The sequence below is a fragment of the Rhinatrema bivittatum genome, chromosome 1 (assembly GCF_901001135.1).
Source record: "Rhinatrema bivittatum chromosome 1, aRhiBiv1.1, whole genome shotgun sequence".
Taxonomy (NCBI): Eukaryota; Metazoa; Chordata; class Amphibia; order Gymnophiona; family Rhinatrematidae; genus Rhinatrema; species Rhinatrema bivittatum.
Genome location: NC_042615.1, coordinates 284,290,188 through 284,308,531, shown reverse-complemented (window position 1 = coordinate 284,308,531; position 18,344 = coordinate 284,290,188). Strand labels below are relative to the sequence as shown.

Sequence of the window (18,344 nt, the reverse complement as noted above, 5' to 3'; positions counted from 1 at the left end):
TTCCCATAATCACTTTCTCTCTCTTACACACACACCAGTCTCTCTCTCATTTCCATGCTCGCTCTCCACGTGCACAGGCTTCTCATTCCCTGAATCACATTCTTTCTCTCACATTCACACACACCAGTCTCTTTCTCTCACACACACCGTCACCTTACCAACCAGTCTCTCTCTCTCTCTCTCTCATGCATGCACACACACAGGCTTCCCACTCCCATGCTCTCTCTCACATAATCAGGCTTCTCACTCCCATGCTTTCTTTCACACACACCCCCCCCAACACACACACACACAACACCAGGCTTCTTATGCCCATGCTTTCTCACATACCCAGATTTCTCACTTCCATGCTTTTTCTCTCTCACACACACACACACACACACACACAATCAGTCACCTCCCTGACTAATGTCTCACACTCTCACATACACATCAGTCATCTCCCTGAGCAGTCACTTTCATTGTCTCTCACATATACACACACATCAGCTCTCTGACCAGTTTCTCTCAATCACACACATGCTCTCAATCACACACACAGGCTGGCTGCTTCTCTCTCTTTCTCTCACTCACTTCCTCTCCCCCCCCCCCGAGCACAAATGGTAGCTGCAGCAGCCTCCTCCTCCAGCCCCCGTAGGCCAAGAAAGAAGAATCCCATCGGCCGCGGGAGGCTCATGCTGCTGTCTCCTTACCCGATTACCGGCTGCTTCGATTGCTTGGGGGCTGCTGCTGCTGCCGCCGCTGCTATTTTTCCACACGGCACGGCTCTTTCTCTTTCCTGCGCATCGCGTATCACTTCCTGTTCCGGGTCACGGGGGGGGGGGGGGAGGGGGTCGCGGGAAGAAGAAAAGGCAGCCGCAGGTGCCACTGCTTCTTCTACCACTGCTGCCGTTCCCACTGGGCTTGAACATACTGATAGCCTGGTGGCAACGGCAGCAGGGAAGGAAGAGCAGCGGGAGAGACCGGGAGCACGCGACACACCTGCCGGTGCTTGGCGACACACTGGTGTGTCGTGACACACCAGTTGAGAAGCGCTGGCCTGGACGTTGATTACCTTTTACTAAATCAGTAAACTTTATCTTTTGAATACTCAACCCTGTGTTCTACAGTCTTTGTCCCATTCAGCACCAGAAATTACACTAACCAGCTGCACACAAGAAGGGAGTCAGCTCACCGCCTGGGCCACAAGCACCTGCTTTTCCCCCTAGAACCAACTCACCCCTGGGGAGATACAATTGAAGGGGACTCATGGCAGAGGAAGATTGCCCCGAGAAACATAAATTCTTTTTGTGCCCTTAGATGAAATGCCTTTCAGAAGAAAATGGTTACGTAAAATGGTGCCCAACATGGGGCTTGAGGGCAGTGAAGCAAGTGCAAGTTTTTGCAGTGTTAACTGTGATGTTTGGTGACCATACGGTCTACGCAAGAGTAGTAGAAAAAAACTTCAAATCTTACAAAACTTACTTGTTCCCGTGTTTGAGGTTCAGCAAGAAAGGAAGGGTGTGAAGACAAGAAAGACATATGTGGCATGCGTATGATGTCAATGATGATGTGCCTGACGTATCACCAATAAGACAATATAAAACCGGCAGTATGCTTGCCATGTCACCCTGAGTGTGAGGAAATACATGTGAAGGTTGCAACAACCAGTGAGAGCAGCAAGCATCAAGCCAACATTCGGAACAGCGGCGGAGTGAATATTCATATGATTAGCCCATTGTTAGAATCCAGCTGCCTTCCCAGACTCCTCAGCAGCGGACATTCACCATGCAGCAGTGAGCTACCATTGGGCGCTTTGTCACGTGTGATACTAGGACCTGGTGAAGAGATGCTTAGGGTGTGTGTGCGCATCATTGTTCCTCATTCAGTGTATGTTAGCAGGAGAGTCGGGCACCAGCCCAGATGATGATGTCACATGCTCAAGACTTCTTAGCCTGCCTGGATTTGGATTCTTTGCCTTAGCAAGAAGATCTCCTGGTTCCTGCTCCTCCTGGTGCTGGTCTTCTGTCTTGATGAAGCCCTCCAGCTTGGTTCCGGCCTTCAGCGTCAGCCTGGTTCCTGCTTTTAGTGTCAGCTTGGTTCCTGCCTTCAGCTCCAGCCTGGTTCCATCTTCTCAGCGTTCAGCTTTGCTTCAGTCTTCGCCTGTGACTCCACTGCAGTCTTCAGCTCCACTTCAGTCCTCAGCCTTGTTTCAAGTCATCAGCCTTGTCTCAAACTATCAGCCTTGCCTCAAACCATCAGTCTTGTCCTTGCCTGCCTTCAGCTGCAAGCCTGGTCTTTGAATAGACTTTTGGACTCAGTCATAGTTTGGCCTATGCCAAAACTCGCTCACTCACCATTGGCATGGGTCTCAGGACTCTACTTATAAGGCTGCATCACAGCAAGAGGGGCTCACACATACACAGTTCCTTACAGTTTGCTGAAGCCATGAGCTCGGTAAACATATCCCCATGATCAAGGCCATCGCTGCCTTGATCACCCAGATGCAGTAGCAAAAACAGAATTAATTGGTCTCCTGCATCAGTTCATGCAACAGGCCCAGCAGCACATCGATCAAATAAAAAACTCATTACAGACCTTGTCACAGCATTTAGATGTAATACAACTTCAAAGTCCAGCTTCAGTCTCAGTTCCAGTTCTGGCGAACCCAGCACTGGCAGCTATCCAGATTGGTGAGTCCGTGAGTCAACTATCGCCACCTTCAAAGTATGGGGGTGATCCTAAAGCATGCAGAAGATTCCTTAATGTGTGCAAGATGCAATTTGAATTACAGCCAGCTCGGTTTTTCTTCAACTGTGTCAAGATCACACATATACTCTCCCTGTTGGACAGTCCAGCTCTTGCTTGGGCCTCTCCCTTGTGGGAACAAGATGATTTGCTTCTCATCAATTTTGTCTGATCTTTGATCAACCTAGATGTGTCATATCTGCTGCCATAGAGCTCCTTCGTATTCATCAGGGCAATCGTTCTGTTGGCGAATATGTGGTAGAATTCTGCACTTTAGCTTCCAAATTCGGTTGGGACGAAGATAGCCAAACTGCAATTTTTTGGCAGGGATTATCTGAGAGAATAAAAGATGAACATAAAGCCCCCGACCTTCCTCCATCCCATGAAGCACTCATTGCCTTGGCTATTTGTACTGAACTGAGATTCCAGGAACAGGCTCATGAAAAGAAAAACTCTCAGCTGACCTTGCTCATGGTTCTCAGACCTCTGAATCCATCGCAACCCATACTGGAACCACCAAAGGTGGCTGCCTTTGAAGAACCCATGCAATTGGATAATACACGACTTTCTCTTGATGTGAAACAAAGGTGAAGATCGCAAAATCTTTGTCTCTACTGTGCCGCACAAGATCATTTTGTCCATCAGTGCTCCCTGAGAAGTCTCATCAGGAAGACAGCTTTCCACCATTCTGCTTCCTCTCTGCTACTAACGGTTCCAATGTGTCTTACCTATGGAAAACACAGTAGATTCCAGAGCCGGGGGCAACTTTATTCAAGAATCACTGCTATGCCCTACTACCAGCTAAATCACACCCTGTGTATTTCGCCCATCTATGGAGAACCCCTACCTGGTTGTGTGACTACAACTTCCTCATCCATCACAATGCAGGTTGGATCTCACCAAGAGAACATTCAGTTCTATGTACTATCTAAAGTATCCAGGCCTCTTGTACTTGGACTACCCTGACTGAATCTTCATCAACCATCTAATGACTGGAATTCCTTACAGATTGACAAATGGGGTCCATCCCTGCTGAGAACATTGTATCATTTCATCCTTGTCTCCAGCCTCTTCACTTCGAACCACCTCGTCTGAAGTGCCAGTTTTCCATTTCAATGTACATGCTGTTACTACGTGAATTCTCAATTGTGTTGTCCTCCTGCCAAGGAACCTTTGTCCATCGATCAGGACCAGCCTCAGTCCTTGTCCAAGCTTTCAGCCTTTTCTTCAGTTAAGTCTTCTGCTTTGAACGATTTTTCAATCCAGCCTCAAAACCAAAGAATCTCTAGATCCTAGGTCTTGACCCTCAAGCTCCCAGTTGGTAAAATAGTTTCTTCGTCTCCTCAGAAGCCGAAGAGAAGATGTGCTTGAGGAGGGGGTGCTGTTAGAATCCAGCTGCCTTCCCAGACTCCTTAGTGGCGGCCATTCACTGTGCGGCAAGGAGAAGCCATTGGATGCTCTGATGCATGTGTTACTAGGACCCGGCAAAGAGATGCTTAGGGCGTGCATGTCGATTGTGCGCACAATTCGGTGCACTTTGGCAGGAGAGTCGGGTATCAGCCCCAATGATGATGGTGATGTCACATGCTCAAGACTACTTAGCCTGCCTGGACTTGGATTCATTGCCTCAGCAAGGTGGTCTCTTGGTTCCTGCTCTTCCTGGTTCTGGTCTTCTGTCTTTTCAAGCCCTCCAGCTTAGTTCCTGCCTTCAGGGTCAGCCTGGCTCCTGCCTTCGGCTTCAGCCTGGCTTCTGCTCCTCAGAAGAAGAGGGTTACATGCATTTGACATCTTTCTGTCCTACTTTTCCTCATAATGTTGCCATTGTTCCTACACATATCTTGGTGCAGCCTTGGCGTATTAACCACGTACCCAAAATCCATCTTCCCTACCTGAATATTGTACTGGATTTGAACATCTTATTCCTTGTTAGAAATAATGAGACCTGGAAATATGCTGAGCATTTATTCCCAATACAATCCAGTCAGGCTGACTGGGAAAGCGAAATTGAATTTTCGTACCTTATTGTTCTAGTGGTAATTCTGTCTACTTTAAGCTACCAGCACCTGGTCTACCCACTGGATGTAACACTAGTTCTAAAAAGCAGCTGGGGGCTGGGTAAGATCCAATGTTCAACTGAGGGAGCTAGTGACAGCCACAGGATGGATCACATTATGTGCCTATGGGGCTGCAAGTGGAAGAGCACTGCTCATCTCAAATGCAGGTCACAAAGACTCTTGACACATCTCAGAAACACATAAATGTTCTTGCTCTTCAGGATAAAATAAATCAGTGCATAGCAATGATCTTTTCAGCCCTGGTGCAGGCTTAGGGTGTCATCCTGTTTAAGTGACGAGTGTTTTGGGAGGGGTGGGGGGAGGGGGGGCCCTTCCGAAATCCGATAATGACTCATCAATTTGAACCCACTTGGTTCCCATACTGTATTGGGGAGCCGTGCAGGCTTGGATTGGCTGATCTGTGCAGGTGAGCCCCCTTTCACCACTTGGGTCCTGGTGCAATAGCACCAGCTGCCATCCCTCACCCTCTTTCACTCTCTCCCCTTCCATGTAGCTCCACTAATTGAGTGAACCTTTGATACTGAGGAAGGAAGATAATGTGTCTGGGGTTTGCCTTATGCAGGAGGGCAATTTCACAAAGCAGAGTAGTGGAAAATTATGCAGCTACTTTGGTATTACATAATTTTAGCAAATTTTCAAAGAGAAACTAGCCAGGTATTTTCAGCACAATGGATGTAGCTGGCTAACTCCTTTTGAAAACTGCCCTTCACATGAGAAAGAGAAAGAGAGAGAGAGTGCGTGTATATGTATGTATGTATTTATGTATATATGTATGAATGTGTGTGAGAGAGAAAGAGAGAGAGGGTGTGTGTGTGTGTGTGTGTGTGTAAAATGTCTGAATGTGATAGTCTGTGCAAATAATTTTGAAAGACTGATACAGCTATCAAGAAGTTGAAATCAAGTTCAGAATGGAAAAATAACAGCTTAAAATTGATAATGCATAAGAAACTTTATACCATGGAAGAGAAATGAGCCTACGAAGCACAGGGCTGCTGTGACATGTCAACGAATGATGGGAATCACCTAATGAGGACCCACGTGTTACATTTACTGAATACAGTCCAGGTCGCCATGACATTTCTATGGATAATTTGAATTCCTCGGTAAATAGCGGTTATCTTGAAGTAAACAAAACAATTATCCTAACACTGATCTACTTAGGGTTACATCTTCTGAGGCTTAGGTGCCCTTTACACAGCTAAAACTAGAATTAAGCCAATCATAGGCAGTGAAGTTTCAGTTGCCTGTTTTCAGAGCACGCCGCTGAAAGCAGGCTGCATAGAAGAGAGGTACGCTTCAAAACTACACACGTACATTTCATTTTTAAAAAAAATGCAGGTGCACGTTAAGCATGCCGCTAATACACCTAAATTTAATGCCATCATGTTCAAATGTGGAAGGGAAGGCATGGACTTTTAGCCATATAACTTGATATTCAAACACAATCAGGTAAAATTCAATAGGGCACCTGTCTGGCCATCCACACACATATTTTTCAGCCAGTGCAAATCCAGTTGACCTTCAAACATGAAGTACCTGCACCTTGTGTTTGAAAACCAGCTCGTTTCATTTGAGCTTAAAAGTACCTGTGTAAACTGTCAGTTAGGTGCCCCGCTGAAGATTTATTCTTAAATGAATTGTAATAAAGCCTATATTCATGTGATGAACAATGAAAAAAAAGAACCAAGAGAGTCTTTTCTTGCTGTATCAGATGATCTCTAACCAGGACAGTTAATTAAACACTGCAAAATGACTGCTGAGCTAATCTGCTGGAAAGGCCCTGCTACTGTGCTGTTCTGCATCGGCCATATGCTCCCCCTAGTTTAGTCCTGCAGAAGGCTTTTGCCTCGGAGAAGGAGAGGAGACATTCAGCACCTGCAAAAATATTTCTGAGCTCTACAGCACCCCATATAGCTGGTGTCCCTGGACTGTATAACTCTTCTCAGGTCCTGTGCCTTCCCTGTCTTAACACAGTAAACTACGTTCTCCAGAGCCTTGACTGGATATAGGGGTGGTTTTTTTGGAGTTACAGAATGTTTTTTCTTCACAAACAGTGAACTACATGCTGAACAGACAAAGAAAGTGAGTGTGTGTGTGAGAGAGAGAGAGAGAGGGAGACAGAAGGATAAAGAAAGAAGGAGAGAAGAAGAGAACCTAAGTAAGAATGTGAAAGGGAAATAGTGTAAGAGAGAGGAAGACATCTTGGCAGAGAACAGAGCCAGAACTAGGCATTTCAGTGCCCACTGGCAGGCAACCACATTTGTGCCCCCATCTCCCTGATCCCCGCTTTGCTATCTCTTCACTTCGATCCTCTGCCCTCTTCCCCCCAAATCTGGATGGTAGGACAGTGACCCGCTTCCTGGCTTTCATCCACTGCTGGCCCACACTTATATTAAAGTCATTTTCCCTTCCGCTTTTCCCTCAGGGTTTTTGTCCATCCCTAGTTACAACTCTGCCAGAGAGGTGGGTAGATGGAATGAAAGGCAGGGATGATGGCAAATAAAAATTACAATTAAAAAAGAAAAGAAAAGAAAAGAAAAGGTGTCTGTGACATTCTGCTACCTGAAACGATATTAGAGTGCCTCCCTCTGTAGTCCAACAATTAGGGAAATGCAAAATAACATCCAGAGAGCCTCTCACATCTCTGAAGTGCGCCACAAATTAGTCTTATCGTATTTTTTTTGTTTAATCAGCTGCATTTTCCACCTTCCCCTCTGATGCTACGTTGCCAGTATCTGGCATGAGAGATCCTTGTTATGGAGTGAGAACTGTCCCGACAGGGGGGGGAGGCCTCGCTTATGACTTCCATTACACAGAAATGGCCGGGACTCACCTTTCTCCATGTGCTCGGATGCTGTCTTTGTCGGAGTTAATAGAGCTGCGTGAGCTGGATGAGGTGAGAGAGGGTGGGCAGAAGGAGCGCACCATAGAGCGGCGGGGACAGCCTCCCCGCCGCTCTTCCAGGAATGGCTGCAAAAAGAGGAAGAACCGGCCTTCAGAGAGGGGTCGATATTTGTTGGTGGCAAAGTGAACGCGCTTAACCCGTTAAGTGTACTGTTGGATATGGGGCTAAATCTAACCACATGAAACTTGTGCAATTAGATTTAGAATAGCCATTTGTAAGGCGGGAGCTGTCCGCAAAAATTTAGCTGGTTGCTTTTTATTGCATACATTTATTTATTTACTTACAAGTTTTTATATACCGTTTGAAACAAATACATCATACTAAGCCAGGGGTGGGCAGTTCCGGTCCTCGAGGGCCACAAACCAGTCTGGTTTTCAGGATATCCCTAATGAATATGCATGAGAGAGATTTGCATGCACTCTGCCTCAGTTGTATGCAAATCTGTGTCATGCATATTCATTAGGGATATCCTAAAACCTCGACAGGTTTGTGGCCCTCGAGGACTGGAATTGCCCACCCCTGTGCTAAGCAGTTTCCAACTGCACGTATAGCATCCAATACATGAAAACAAATGTCACAAAAACACAAACATCATGGTCAGTCATAAATAAAATATATTATACCATTAAATATAACAGATCATATAAAATATTCATATATTATAAGCTTCTTGAAACAGCTCTGCCTTTAATTGTGTACAAGATATCTTTATGTCTGTAATATAGTGTAATTCATTTGGTAGAGAATTGGTTTTCCCTTACTAAAGAAGTGCACCATTAATTTGGAGAGGTTCAAAAGGAGATAATTGAGAGAGGTTTGGGTTTTGCTCCCCCATGTGGGAACATGCAGATGGTGGGTCCTAGCTGTTTGTCATCCCAACACATCTGCTATCCTCGTCGATTTTTAGTTTGGAACTTGAGTTAACAGATTGTTCCCTCGCTCCTGCTTTAATTTTTCCTAATTTAAGGAAGTTTTCCCATTTAGGAACCAGCCTCCGATGACGCATCTATCTAGCATTTAAGTTTGTTTTGGGCTATCTTAAGCCAATTTTTGAGAATTCCCCGTGAGAGTCTTGGTACCCCCTTCTCAGTGGTTTGGGGTGTCTGCTGTCTAAGGTTAGATCATGTGTAAGGGAAGATTCTGGCAGCCTTTTGTCTCTCCTCCAGAGGATTTAAGCTGTCTGATGATCCGATGCAGAGGAAATATATTTTTGTATTAATTGGGGTAGATTTTCAGACGAGCGCGAATAGCCTACTTTTGTTTGCGCTCCAGGCGCAAACAAAAGTACGCTGGATTTTAGTAGATACGCGCGTAGTCGCGCGTATCGGCTAAAATCCTGGATCGGCGCGCGCAAGGCTATCGATTTCGTATAGCCTGCGTGCGCCGAGCCGCGCAGCCTACCCCCGTTCCCTCCTAGGCCGCTCCGAAATCGGAGTGGCCTAGAAGGGAACTTTCCTTTGCCCTCCCCTCACCTTCCCCTCCCTTCCCCTACCTAACCCACCCGCCCGGCCCTGTCTAAACCCCCATCCTACCTTTGTCGGGGGATTTACGCCTCCCGGAGGGAGGCGTAAATCCCCGCGCACGCGCGGGACTCCTGCGCGCCGGGCCGCGACCTGGGGGCGGGTACGGAGGGCGCGGCCACGCCCCGGACCGCCCCAGGCCGTAGCCACGCCCCCGTACCCGCCCCCAAAACGCTGCCGACACACCCCCGCAACGCCGCACGCTCCGGCCCCACCCCCCGACACGCCTCCTGACACGCCCACTCCGAAAACCCCGGGACTTACGCGAGTCCCGGGGTTCTGCGCGCGCCGGTGAGCCTATGTAAAATAGGCTCACCGGCGCGCAGGGCCCTGCTCGCGTAAATCCGCCCGGTTTTGGGCGGATTTACGCGAGCAGGGCTCTGAAAATCTGCCCCTTTGTCTTTTTGCACTATTTCCTCTGTTTGGAGGCAAGGAAGTTTTATTTCATCCTTCCTGCTTTTTGCTTAATTTTTCGCCTTTGGAGTTCAACTAATATTTTTTTCCACTTGGAGCTGATAACCCATGGTACATGGGCGTCAGCATTCCAACCCTTTGGAAAAGAGAGGTCTTTCATCCAGGAAGATACAGAGGTGTTACAAATTCCATCTAAAGCAAAGGATACTAGTAGAGTGCACTACCTAGAGAAACAAAGAAGATACAACATAAAGGTAGCAAGAACTTTGTTGCTACTGAGGGAAGTTTTTCATGAAGGGATGAAAAGTGGCCACCAGGTAGGTACTACCTAAGGAGTTAGCAGAATCAAGAAAGGGCGTGAAGTACCCTTTAGGTGCTGTTTAAGGAGTTAAAGGATGTCTAAAGGATTTTTTGGAAGATATTAAATCTGGGACTAAGTTATGATTACATATTGGAACTGTATACTTTCTAACCACTTTCTGTGGGAAGATTAAAAATCAAATTAGGAGGTGAAGGAGGATTGAACTAATTTCAATCTACATAATCAGAGGGATTTCAGTAGATGGGAGAAGAAGAAATTTCAGTGTAAATAAGGATTGCTTCCAAAGTGATTAAGAGTCTTTGCTAGAAGATGTGAAGTCACAAGTTTATTCTATCTACCTGCTGTCTTTAGTTATTGCTGCTAATCAATCAAATACAAGAAGTGTAAATATTATTCAGTCATCTTATCAAACTATCAGTAAAGAGGTTGGAAACCACCATTTTTTCCCTATGCATTTATTGGACGCAAAGACAGTGTAGTTTGGCATTTTTGTGAACCAAAGGACAGAGACAGGACTTGATTGCAAAGAAGCGGCGTATAAGTGCTATTGCTCAACCCCACAAATGGAAGCCTGGCCTGAGATTAAAGGTATCCATGGAGCAAGGGAGAGGTATACAGAGACTGTGGAGGTGTTTAAGCAGAAAGGGTCTGTCTCTAATTCTTTCTATGTGTCCCTAGGTGCCATCCATCCCACCCAGGGGTTACACAATGATAGAAAATGCCCGGGATCAAGTTTTTACTACTCAATATCGTGCTGACTGGCTACATATGAAAAGCATGCCCTGCCCGTTCCTTTTTTTTGTCCAGCTAAACCTGTGCACACAGCGGTTTTCTGCAGAGAAAATTTAGCCAGAAAGCAGGGGAAATATTCAACTGGTTAGATTTGGGCAGTTAAAAGCCAATTTTAACTTCATAACTCTTTTGAATATCAACCCCACAGCAACCATGGCCTCATAGGGGCTGCAATATTCAACAGCAGCATCCCAAGACACAGACACATATTCATGTCCAGGGTGAGTGGTCATTGACAGAATGGATGAAAACCTCTGAAGGAGGACAGCCGAAGAGGAACCTGCCAAAGAGCCTTCCCCTTCAAGCACTCTTCTTCAAGCACCTAGGGAGGATTTGTTACAGACTTTTTATGGCTTGTAATTTTTAATCAGGTAGCTGGTTCTCTTTCTTGTGGTTATGCTCCAGTCCCCTTTTATCACTGGCCAAGGTCGATAAGGCCTAACAACTAGATTGCCCAACTGCTTTTTGTCTAGACCTCTTCTTCTTGTTTACTCTTTGTTTGCACAAATAACTCTCAGTTTGAATCCTTTTAGATATTAAAGTCGGTTTAATTAACGTTTGGTCTGTGATAGCTAACTATGCTTTGCTTCCTGATTTGATTCAAGGCCATGGTTTACATTTCTTGTGTATTACTGAAACCTGGATGAGGGAGGGGGATCAGCTCTGTTTGCAGCAGGCTTGCCTTGACAACTTTTCCTTTTTATTTGTAAATTGAAGAGAACAGAGGGGCAGGGGAGTAGCTGTTATTTTTCATAGTGCTTATAAGATTGAGAACTCTTTTTTAAAATGGTAGCTCTTTTGGTTAAGATTGAATTTAGTATCCCTTTATAGGTTACTTACTGGTTATGTAATGGCCTCCCCAGACACATTACCATTAAGCCCTGGTAGCTCCGTTGTCTCAGCTAGCATAGGAAAGGTCAGTAATAAGGGGAGGTACCATTCATATGCAGCCCCTCCCATTGAGGGTGCTGGGATGGACATCCCCCTGGATAGAGAATAAAAGTAGCTGTCTCCTGAGAATTCTGGGGGCAGCATAGTTGAGTTTGGAGGAAGTTGCAGGCTTTTTCTCTGAGTTAGATTTTGGCTTACCTGTGGGCTTTGGGCTGGATTTTCAAAGCTCTAGGCAAGTAAATCCAGTGGATTTACGTGCGTAGAGTGGCTTACGCGCGCCGGGCCTATTTTCAAAAGGCCTGGCGATGCGCGTAAAGCCCCGGGATGCGTCTAACTCCCGGAGCTTTATTAAAGGGGCGGTCCGGGGGCAGGGCGAGGGCGGGGTCAGAGGCCTCTGACACAGCAGCCATTTGCCGCTGTGCTGGGGATTGCGCGCCAGCGGTTGGCCGGCGCGCGCAACTTACTTCAGCCCCAGTGCTGAAGTAAGTTTTAAAACAGAAGTAAAAAAAAAAAGAAAAAGGTGGGGGGAAAGGGCGGGGGAAGTAGGGGAAGAGAAGGGAAGGTGGGGTAGGGGTTAGGGAACGGGGGAAGGCAGCACAGCTCGGCGTGTGCAAGGTGCACAATTGTGCACCCCCTTATGCGCGCTGACCCCCGATTTTATAACATGCGTGCGCCTGCGTACCATGTTATAAAATTGGGTGTACCGGCGCGCACACATGTACGCCCGTGTGTACCTCTGAAAATCTACCCCTTTGGTTCTATCCTGCATGTGCTCCAGCATTTTCACTGCTTCCAAAAAATCCTTCACCTAACTGCTCTCCTACATATGCGCATCCGCGGCATTTTCTGCCGGTAGTAGGAGAGCAGTTAGGTGAAGGATTTTTTGGAAGCAGTGAAAATGCTGGATGGTTGAAATTATATGGTGCGGCAAACAATATGAAGTAACTTCAGTGGAGAAGCGGTAAAATGATTAAGGGAATGGAGATGACTTTAAAAGAATGAGATATTGAAAATGGAAAATTTGTTAAGTGAAATGAACACAGGTTCCCTAATTACCTTGGATTGACAGTGATAGCCTGTGTGGTGTTGCATACGTCAGAAAATATTATTCAGGAGTGTTTAAATGTGAATACAAAGCTAGAATCCCCTGAAGAAACCAACGGGTGAAACAGGAGCTTCCTGTCGGGCAACAGTTGAATTACGATTAAGAAGGGACAGGCATTGAAAAGATCTTATAAAAGAAATGATATTGATTATGAGATATTCAGGGAATAACAATTACTTTGAGGGAATAAATCAAGAAAATAATTTTGAAGTTAAATTATATTTGAATTGAAGGGATATGTTTACATTGTAATGAGGGTATATTGCAATATTTGAGTAATACTTATATGTTTAATGTTAATGTGCAATATGTATGTACTTCATGTAAATTTTTAAATGTTGTGTATAAATTGATGTGTACAAATTGATGTGTAGTTGAATGAATGAGTGAGTGTGTGTGAATATAGGGCGTGTTTTATATATGTTTTTTAATAAATATATGGAATAAAGTATATAACATATTTAAAGAATAAATACGGGTATATTGTTTATGACTCTATCCTGCATGTATGCCATCAAACATTATAAGTTAGAGATAAAAAAAAACAAAAAACAGCTGAAGATTTTGCCAATTATTTTCATGGCAGAATTGAGTCTGTTCAGGCTGAATTAGGAACTTTCCTAGGCCCTCCCTCTTCCAAAGAGGTAATGGAGATGGAAATGCTGGGACTCTCCCCATGATGGGAAAGAGGAGGAGGTAGTGAGGCGTAAACTCTCCCACCCCAGAGAGGAGGTGGAAGTGCAGACATTGGATCTTCTATTTCTGTTAGATGATTGTGTTAGTAGCAGTTAGTGGAAATCTTTTAATCTAGTGGAGAAGTTGAGTAGTCAAAACGTCCTTTCCTCCATGAATAACTCTCTTCAGGGTTAGACCCATTGCCCAGCTATCTGGTAAAAACAAAAAAACAGAATTACTTGTATCTGAGTGGTTGACAATCATTGTCAACTCATCTTTAAAGGAGGGAAAGGTTCCTGACTCTCTTAAGTGTTCCTTAATTCGACCAGTCCTTAAGAAAGACCAACTGGACCATGGGAATGTTGGAAACTATAGACCTATTTCTAATCTCCCTTTCCTTATGGAATTTGTAGAGAAAGTGGTTGACTGATTTGTCAGATAAAACTAGTGCACTCCATCTGAGACTATCTTGATTTAGCAGGGAATCACACTACTGAAACTTGCTTATTAGCTTAGACTAACAAAGTTAAAATGAATTTGGATAAAGGGAGGCAAGTAGTTATGACTATTGACTCTGAGTTGTTATTACAAGGATTACGAGAACTGGGAATTTCTGGTACCATTTATGGCTGGTTGAAATCTTTTTAGAAAATCAGTTTTATCAAGTTAAATGGGAAGATCAACTTCTGAAGTCTAGGCTGCTGTTCTGTGGTGTTCCATAAGGATCAGTTCTTTCACCCCCTTTTTTTAAACTTTTATTTCTATCACCACTGGCAACTGTTTTTAGCAGTTATTTTTATGCAAATGACATTCAAGTCTTGGCTTCCTGTTCTGATCCCAGTACTGAAATTGCCAAATTTTATTCTTGTTTTGATGAGATTGCAACTTGGTTGCCTTAGCATCGATTAAAGGTAAATCCCTGAAAATCTGAGGCTATTTGGTTTTATAGACATTCATTTAAAAGCTAGGCAATCCTTAAAATGAAGGGTTCAAGTTACAAAAATTTTAGGTATGAAGTGGGATGTATTGTTGTCAATGTCTGCTCAGATCTCTGGTTTACCCAAACCTATTTTCTATGTATTATGCATGATTCATAGATTAAAATATAAAAAATATATAACCCCCCCCAAAAAAACTTAGTTTACTATGATCAACTGTGCTCTTTTTCTGTCCCAGCTTGACTATTAAAATTCCTTGTTTGTTGGAATTATTGAGGTTGCTATGAGGAGACTCCAGTTATTACAAAACCCTTCTGTTAGAGTAATTTTTGGAGCTCCTAAATTTGAACATGTGACACCTTTATTAAGGAGCTCCACTGACTCCTTGTCAGAACCAGAGTAACAATCAAGTTCTTCTATGTCACCAATAAGGCAGTTTATAGGGGGTGCCAATCTATTTAAGCAATTTATTAGTGTCTTATAAACCAAGCACAGTTTTGAAATCTTCTTAATTAGAATTGCTAAAATTGCTTTCCCCACAGGGAATTAGATTGGAGCACACTAGAAATATGTCCTTTCAATACCAGGCTCCTTTCTTATGGAATGTCCTTCTACTAGACTTACACATGGAGAAAACTTATTTAAACTTTAGGAAATTGATAAAAACCTGGTTATTCTCCCAGATATTTGATGAATAAATGTTGTATATATATTTTTACTTTCGTGATTTTGTTGTATTTATCTTTGATGTTTTCATTTTATTTATGTATTACAGTTATTTGATTTTATTATGTTGCTTAATTAACTGTACACCAGTTTCATTGTTTTCTGTAGAAAGTCACTTTATAAAATAAACCTGTTGTTGTTGTAGCAATGTTATTCCAGTGAGGTAAACTGAGGCAAAGTCCACCACATAGTGTCAGTGGCAGAGTCAGGATTAGATTTAGTCTCCCAGAGCTCTCTTGACCTTCTGCTTAATGCTTTCACCACTGGTTCACTTGTCCCTCACCAAGCTCACATAAAGAAAGTCACAGTTGTTTAATCTTTTCTGATTGGAACAGAGGTCCAAGTACTTCTCCAAGCCTTTCTGGTTAGTTATCTGTGGAAATGAACTAAGATGGAGGCACAGGTTCTGAGTGTATGACTTGACCATCTGCTAGATGTCTTGTGGATTCAAGGGAAACGAGATGCAGGAAGAAGGAGAAAGGAAAGGAAAGTGAGAGGTGAAGGAAGATGGCGAGAGGGAGAAGTAGAGAAAGGAGATAGTCATGAGAGGTAGTGGAAGGAGAGGCAGAATGAAAGAAGAATGAGAAGGACAGGAGGAGAGAGGGAATGTCACAAGGAAGAAGGGAAAGATTGAGGAGAAAGAACATCATAGGGCTCTTACCAACTCTCGTACACCATACTGACTCTCCACTTTAGCTTTCAGCTGTACAAAGCATTCCTCCATGCGTTCATGGAAAGGCTTCAGGTCTTCAGTCACCTTCTTTCCGTGCAGGCGCACACCTTCTGCCAGCAGTGGGATCTGCACAGAGAAAGACAGAGTCCTGTTTCACTGAGGAGCCATTTGCTTAGTCAGAGCAACCTGGGACATGCAGAGTCTTTTTTCTCAGAACTATAGATCCTAGAATGTAATAGTTTATTTTAATTTTCCCTGCAAAAAAAATTGGACCAGCCTAGAACTACAATGAATGATCATGATCAGGAGTGAGAGAAGTGCTTGTGAGGGAATCTTGCTGTTCTGCTCCACAGAGGGAGGTTATACCCAGAGTCACAATGGGTACATCTAAGGATGGCAACTCAACTGGCTGGTCCAATCCTGGTTTTCCTCCATTGCATGCATGGAGTTGTAGTTCTCATTTTCTTACAAAAATCACTGGGACAATCAAAATTACAACTCCATGCACACAATTGGGCAAAACTAAGTTAGGATCAGCCTGTTTAGTTATCCTAAGGTCAGATGGTAACTCTAGGTTCAATGCATACATCAGTGCTATGTCATCTGTCAACCCCAGATAGCAGGAGGCATCTGAGGTAGATCCAAACAGAAAGAGAGAATGAGCAGGTCACATGGGCCTTGATTCACCTAAATTTGACTTAAAAGCTTTTAAAGAAAAAAAAGTGATTTGCTGGCTTTGGTGAATAAACATAAGCAGATTCTGTTTAATGAAAATAACTTCAAGGCCCTGAATATCTCCAAAAAGTTGATATTTTCTTGGGCCATGATTATGTCTTAAGCGGTAGATATAATATATACAAGGACATAGCTGCTCTGAAGGATATATGACTGCTGCGATTGGTGCCCAAAATTTTCAAAAATGTTAATTCTTGAGCAGTAAGATTTGCCATTATTTTTGGTGTTATTCATCCACAGTAATTTTGGCACTGCATTGTATGGCGGATTTGTTGGGGTTTATTTTTGTGTTTTACAGTTTGTGTTTATTTGCCAGGTTTGTGTTCCATGGAATGAGCAGGATTCTTTCTGTGGCTACTTGATGTTGTGATCTATATACTATGTTTCTCCACTCAAGAGGTTAACCTCAAGTATTAACAAATTAATTAATGTCAACCCCCTTATATATCTTATGCATCCCGGGATCTCAATCTTCTGTGCAACAAAACTGTTCAACAATCACCAACAACCAAATTTATATGAAAATTATTTAAGGAAGAAAGTGGTGGTTTCATATGTTGACCCGTTCATACTGCACCAAAGTCATGGTAATTATACTGGTCTCATGTTTTAATCATTAACATACCACCTTCCTCCTTTGTCAAAAAGCCAGAAAATACCCCATGTCAACTTTGCTTTTTGACTTATTTTTGTATTTTTACATATCCATCAAGTGTCACAATCCTTCTACACAAGAAAAATGTTTTTGTTATTTATGTTTTTTTGTTTTAATGTGACTGTTCAATCTGAAACAATGTTTAAAATCTTCCCATGCTTAACTTAGCTTTTTAATACTCATCCATTCCACATGAAGGACCTCCCGACATGGCCATGTTTTGAAATCTAAAATTTCCTTCATCAGGGGAGGCTATGACTCCTACTTCCTTCCAAAGTGCGCATTCCCATAGTTGGTGAGTCAATACTCTGCAGCACAGGAAATGCTGAAATAGCTTCTACTGGAGGAAGATGGTAGTGGCCAAAGGTTTGGGGTACACCACGGAGAATCCTCAATACAGTTTGCAATGTAGAAGTCAGTAGAGGTACTCACAAGAGATGGTTCCAGGAGAGAGAGAGAGACCCGAGAAGCAGGTCTGGTAACAGTCAGGCAGGAAGGCCCTCCGAGGAGCAGATAGCCAGGAACGCAGGGGAGCTCCCGAGGAGCGGGTAACCAGAGCGTCGGATGCCAAGACCAAAGTCAGGAACAGGAAGTCCTCGAAGGAGGCGGATTCAGCAAGAGGGAACTCCTTGCTAACTCACAGAAGGCAAGGGCTGGTCAGGTTAAATACAATAGCGGATTGACATCGGGAGGGGACGCCCCTGAGGTTCCCGCCACGATGTGAATAAAGAAGACCTTTGCATGCATGCATGCGCCTAAGTAATTTGGATCGAAGATGACGGTCGGCAGCACCCATGCTGTCCTGGGAACGCCGGAGAGGTCAGCGGGGATTAGCACAGACCACCATTCTTCCCAGACTTGATGGTGCAGGGAGAAAAGAGGTTTGCATGAGAGGTCGTAGCTGTCTGCGACCGACAGGCGTAACACTGTGCTTGTCCCATGCTTTCTTCAATTCAGATTTTGTCCCTGTCTCCACACCTGCACTGCATCCTCCACCCTTTCTGAAAAGAAATATTTCCTTAGATTCCTCCTGAGTCTACCCACTTTCACCCATATCCTGACCTCTCATTCTACAGCCTCCTTTCCCTTGAAAGAGACCCACCGCCTGTACATTGATATCTCAGAGGTATTTAAATGTCTCAATCATATCTCCCCCATTCTGCCTTTCCTCTAAGGCAATGTTAATTAACA

The 18,344-nt window shown here is 44.1% G+C and overlaps 1 protein-coding gene across 1 annotated transcript in view; it reads right to left on the bottom strand.

The window, feature by feature from the left end:
* Positions 1–18,344, bottom strand: part of LOC115087992 (dedicator of cytokinesis protein 2-like) — a 1,829,205-nt gene that overhangs the window by 36,852 nt on the left and 1,774,009 nt on the right. The window contains exons 47-48 of the mRNA XM_029595813.1: positions 15,752–15,889; positions 7,636–7,772 (exon numbers count right to left, since the gene is read on the bottom strand). Of these exons, the coding sequence (XP_029451673.1) occupies positions 7,636–7,772; positions 15,752–15,889 (275 nt within the window). The remainder of the gene's footprint in view (positions 1–7,635; positions 7,773–15,751; positions 15,890–18,344) is intronic.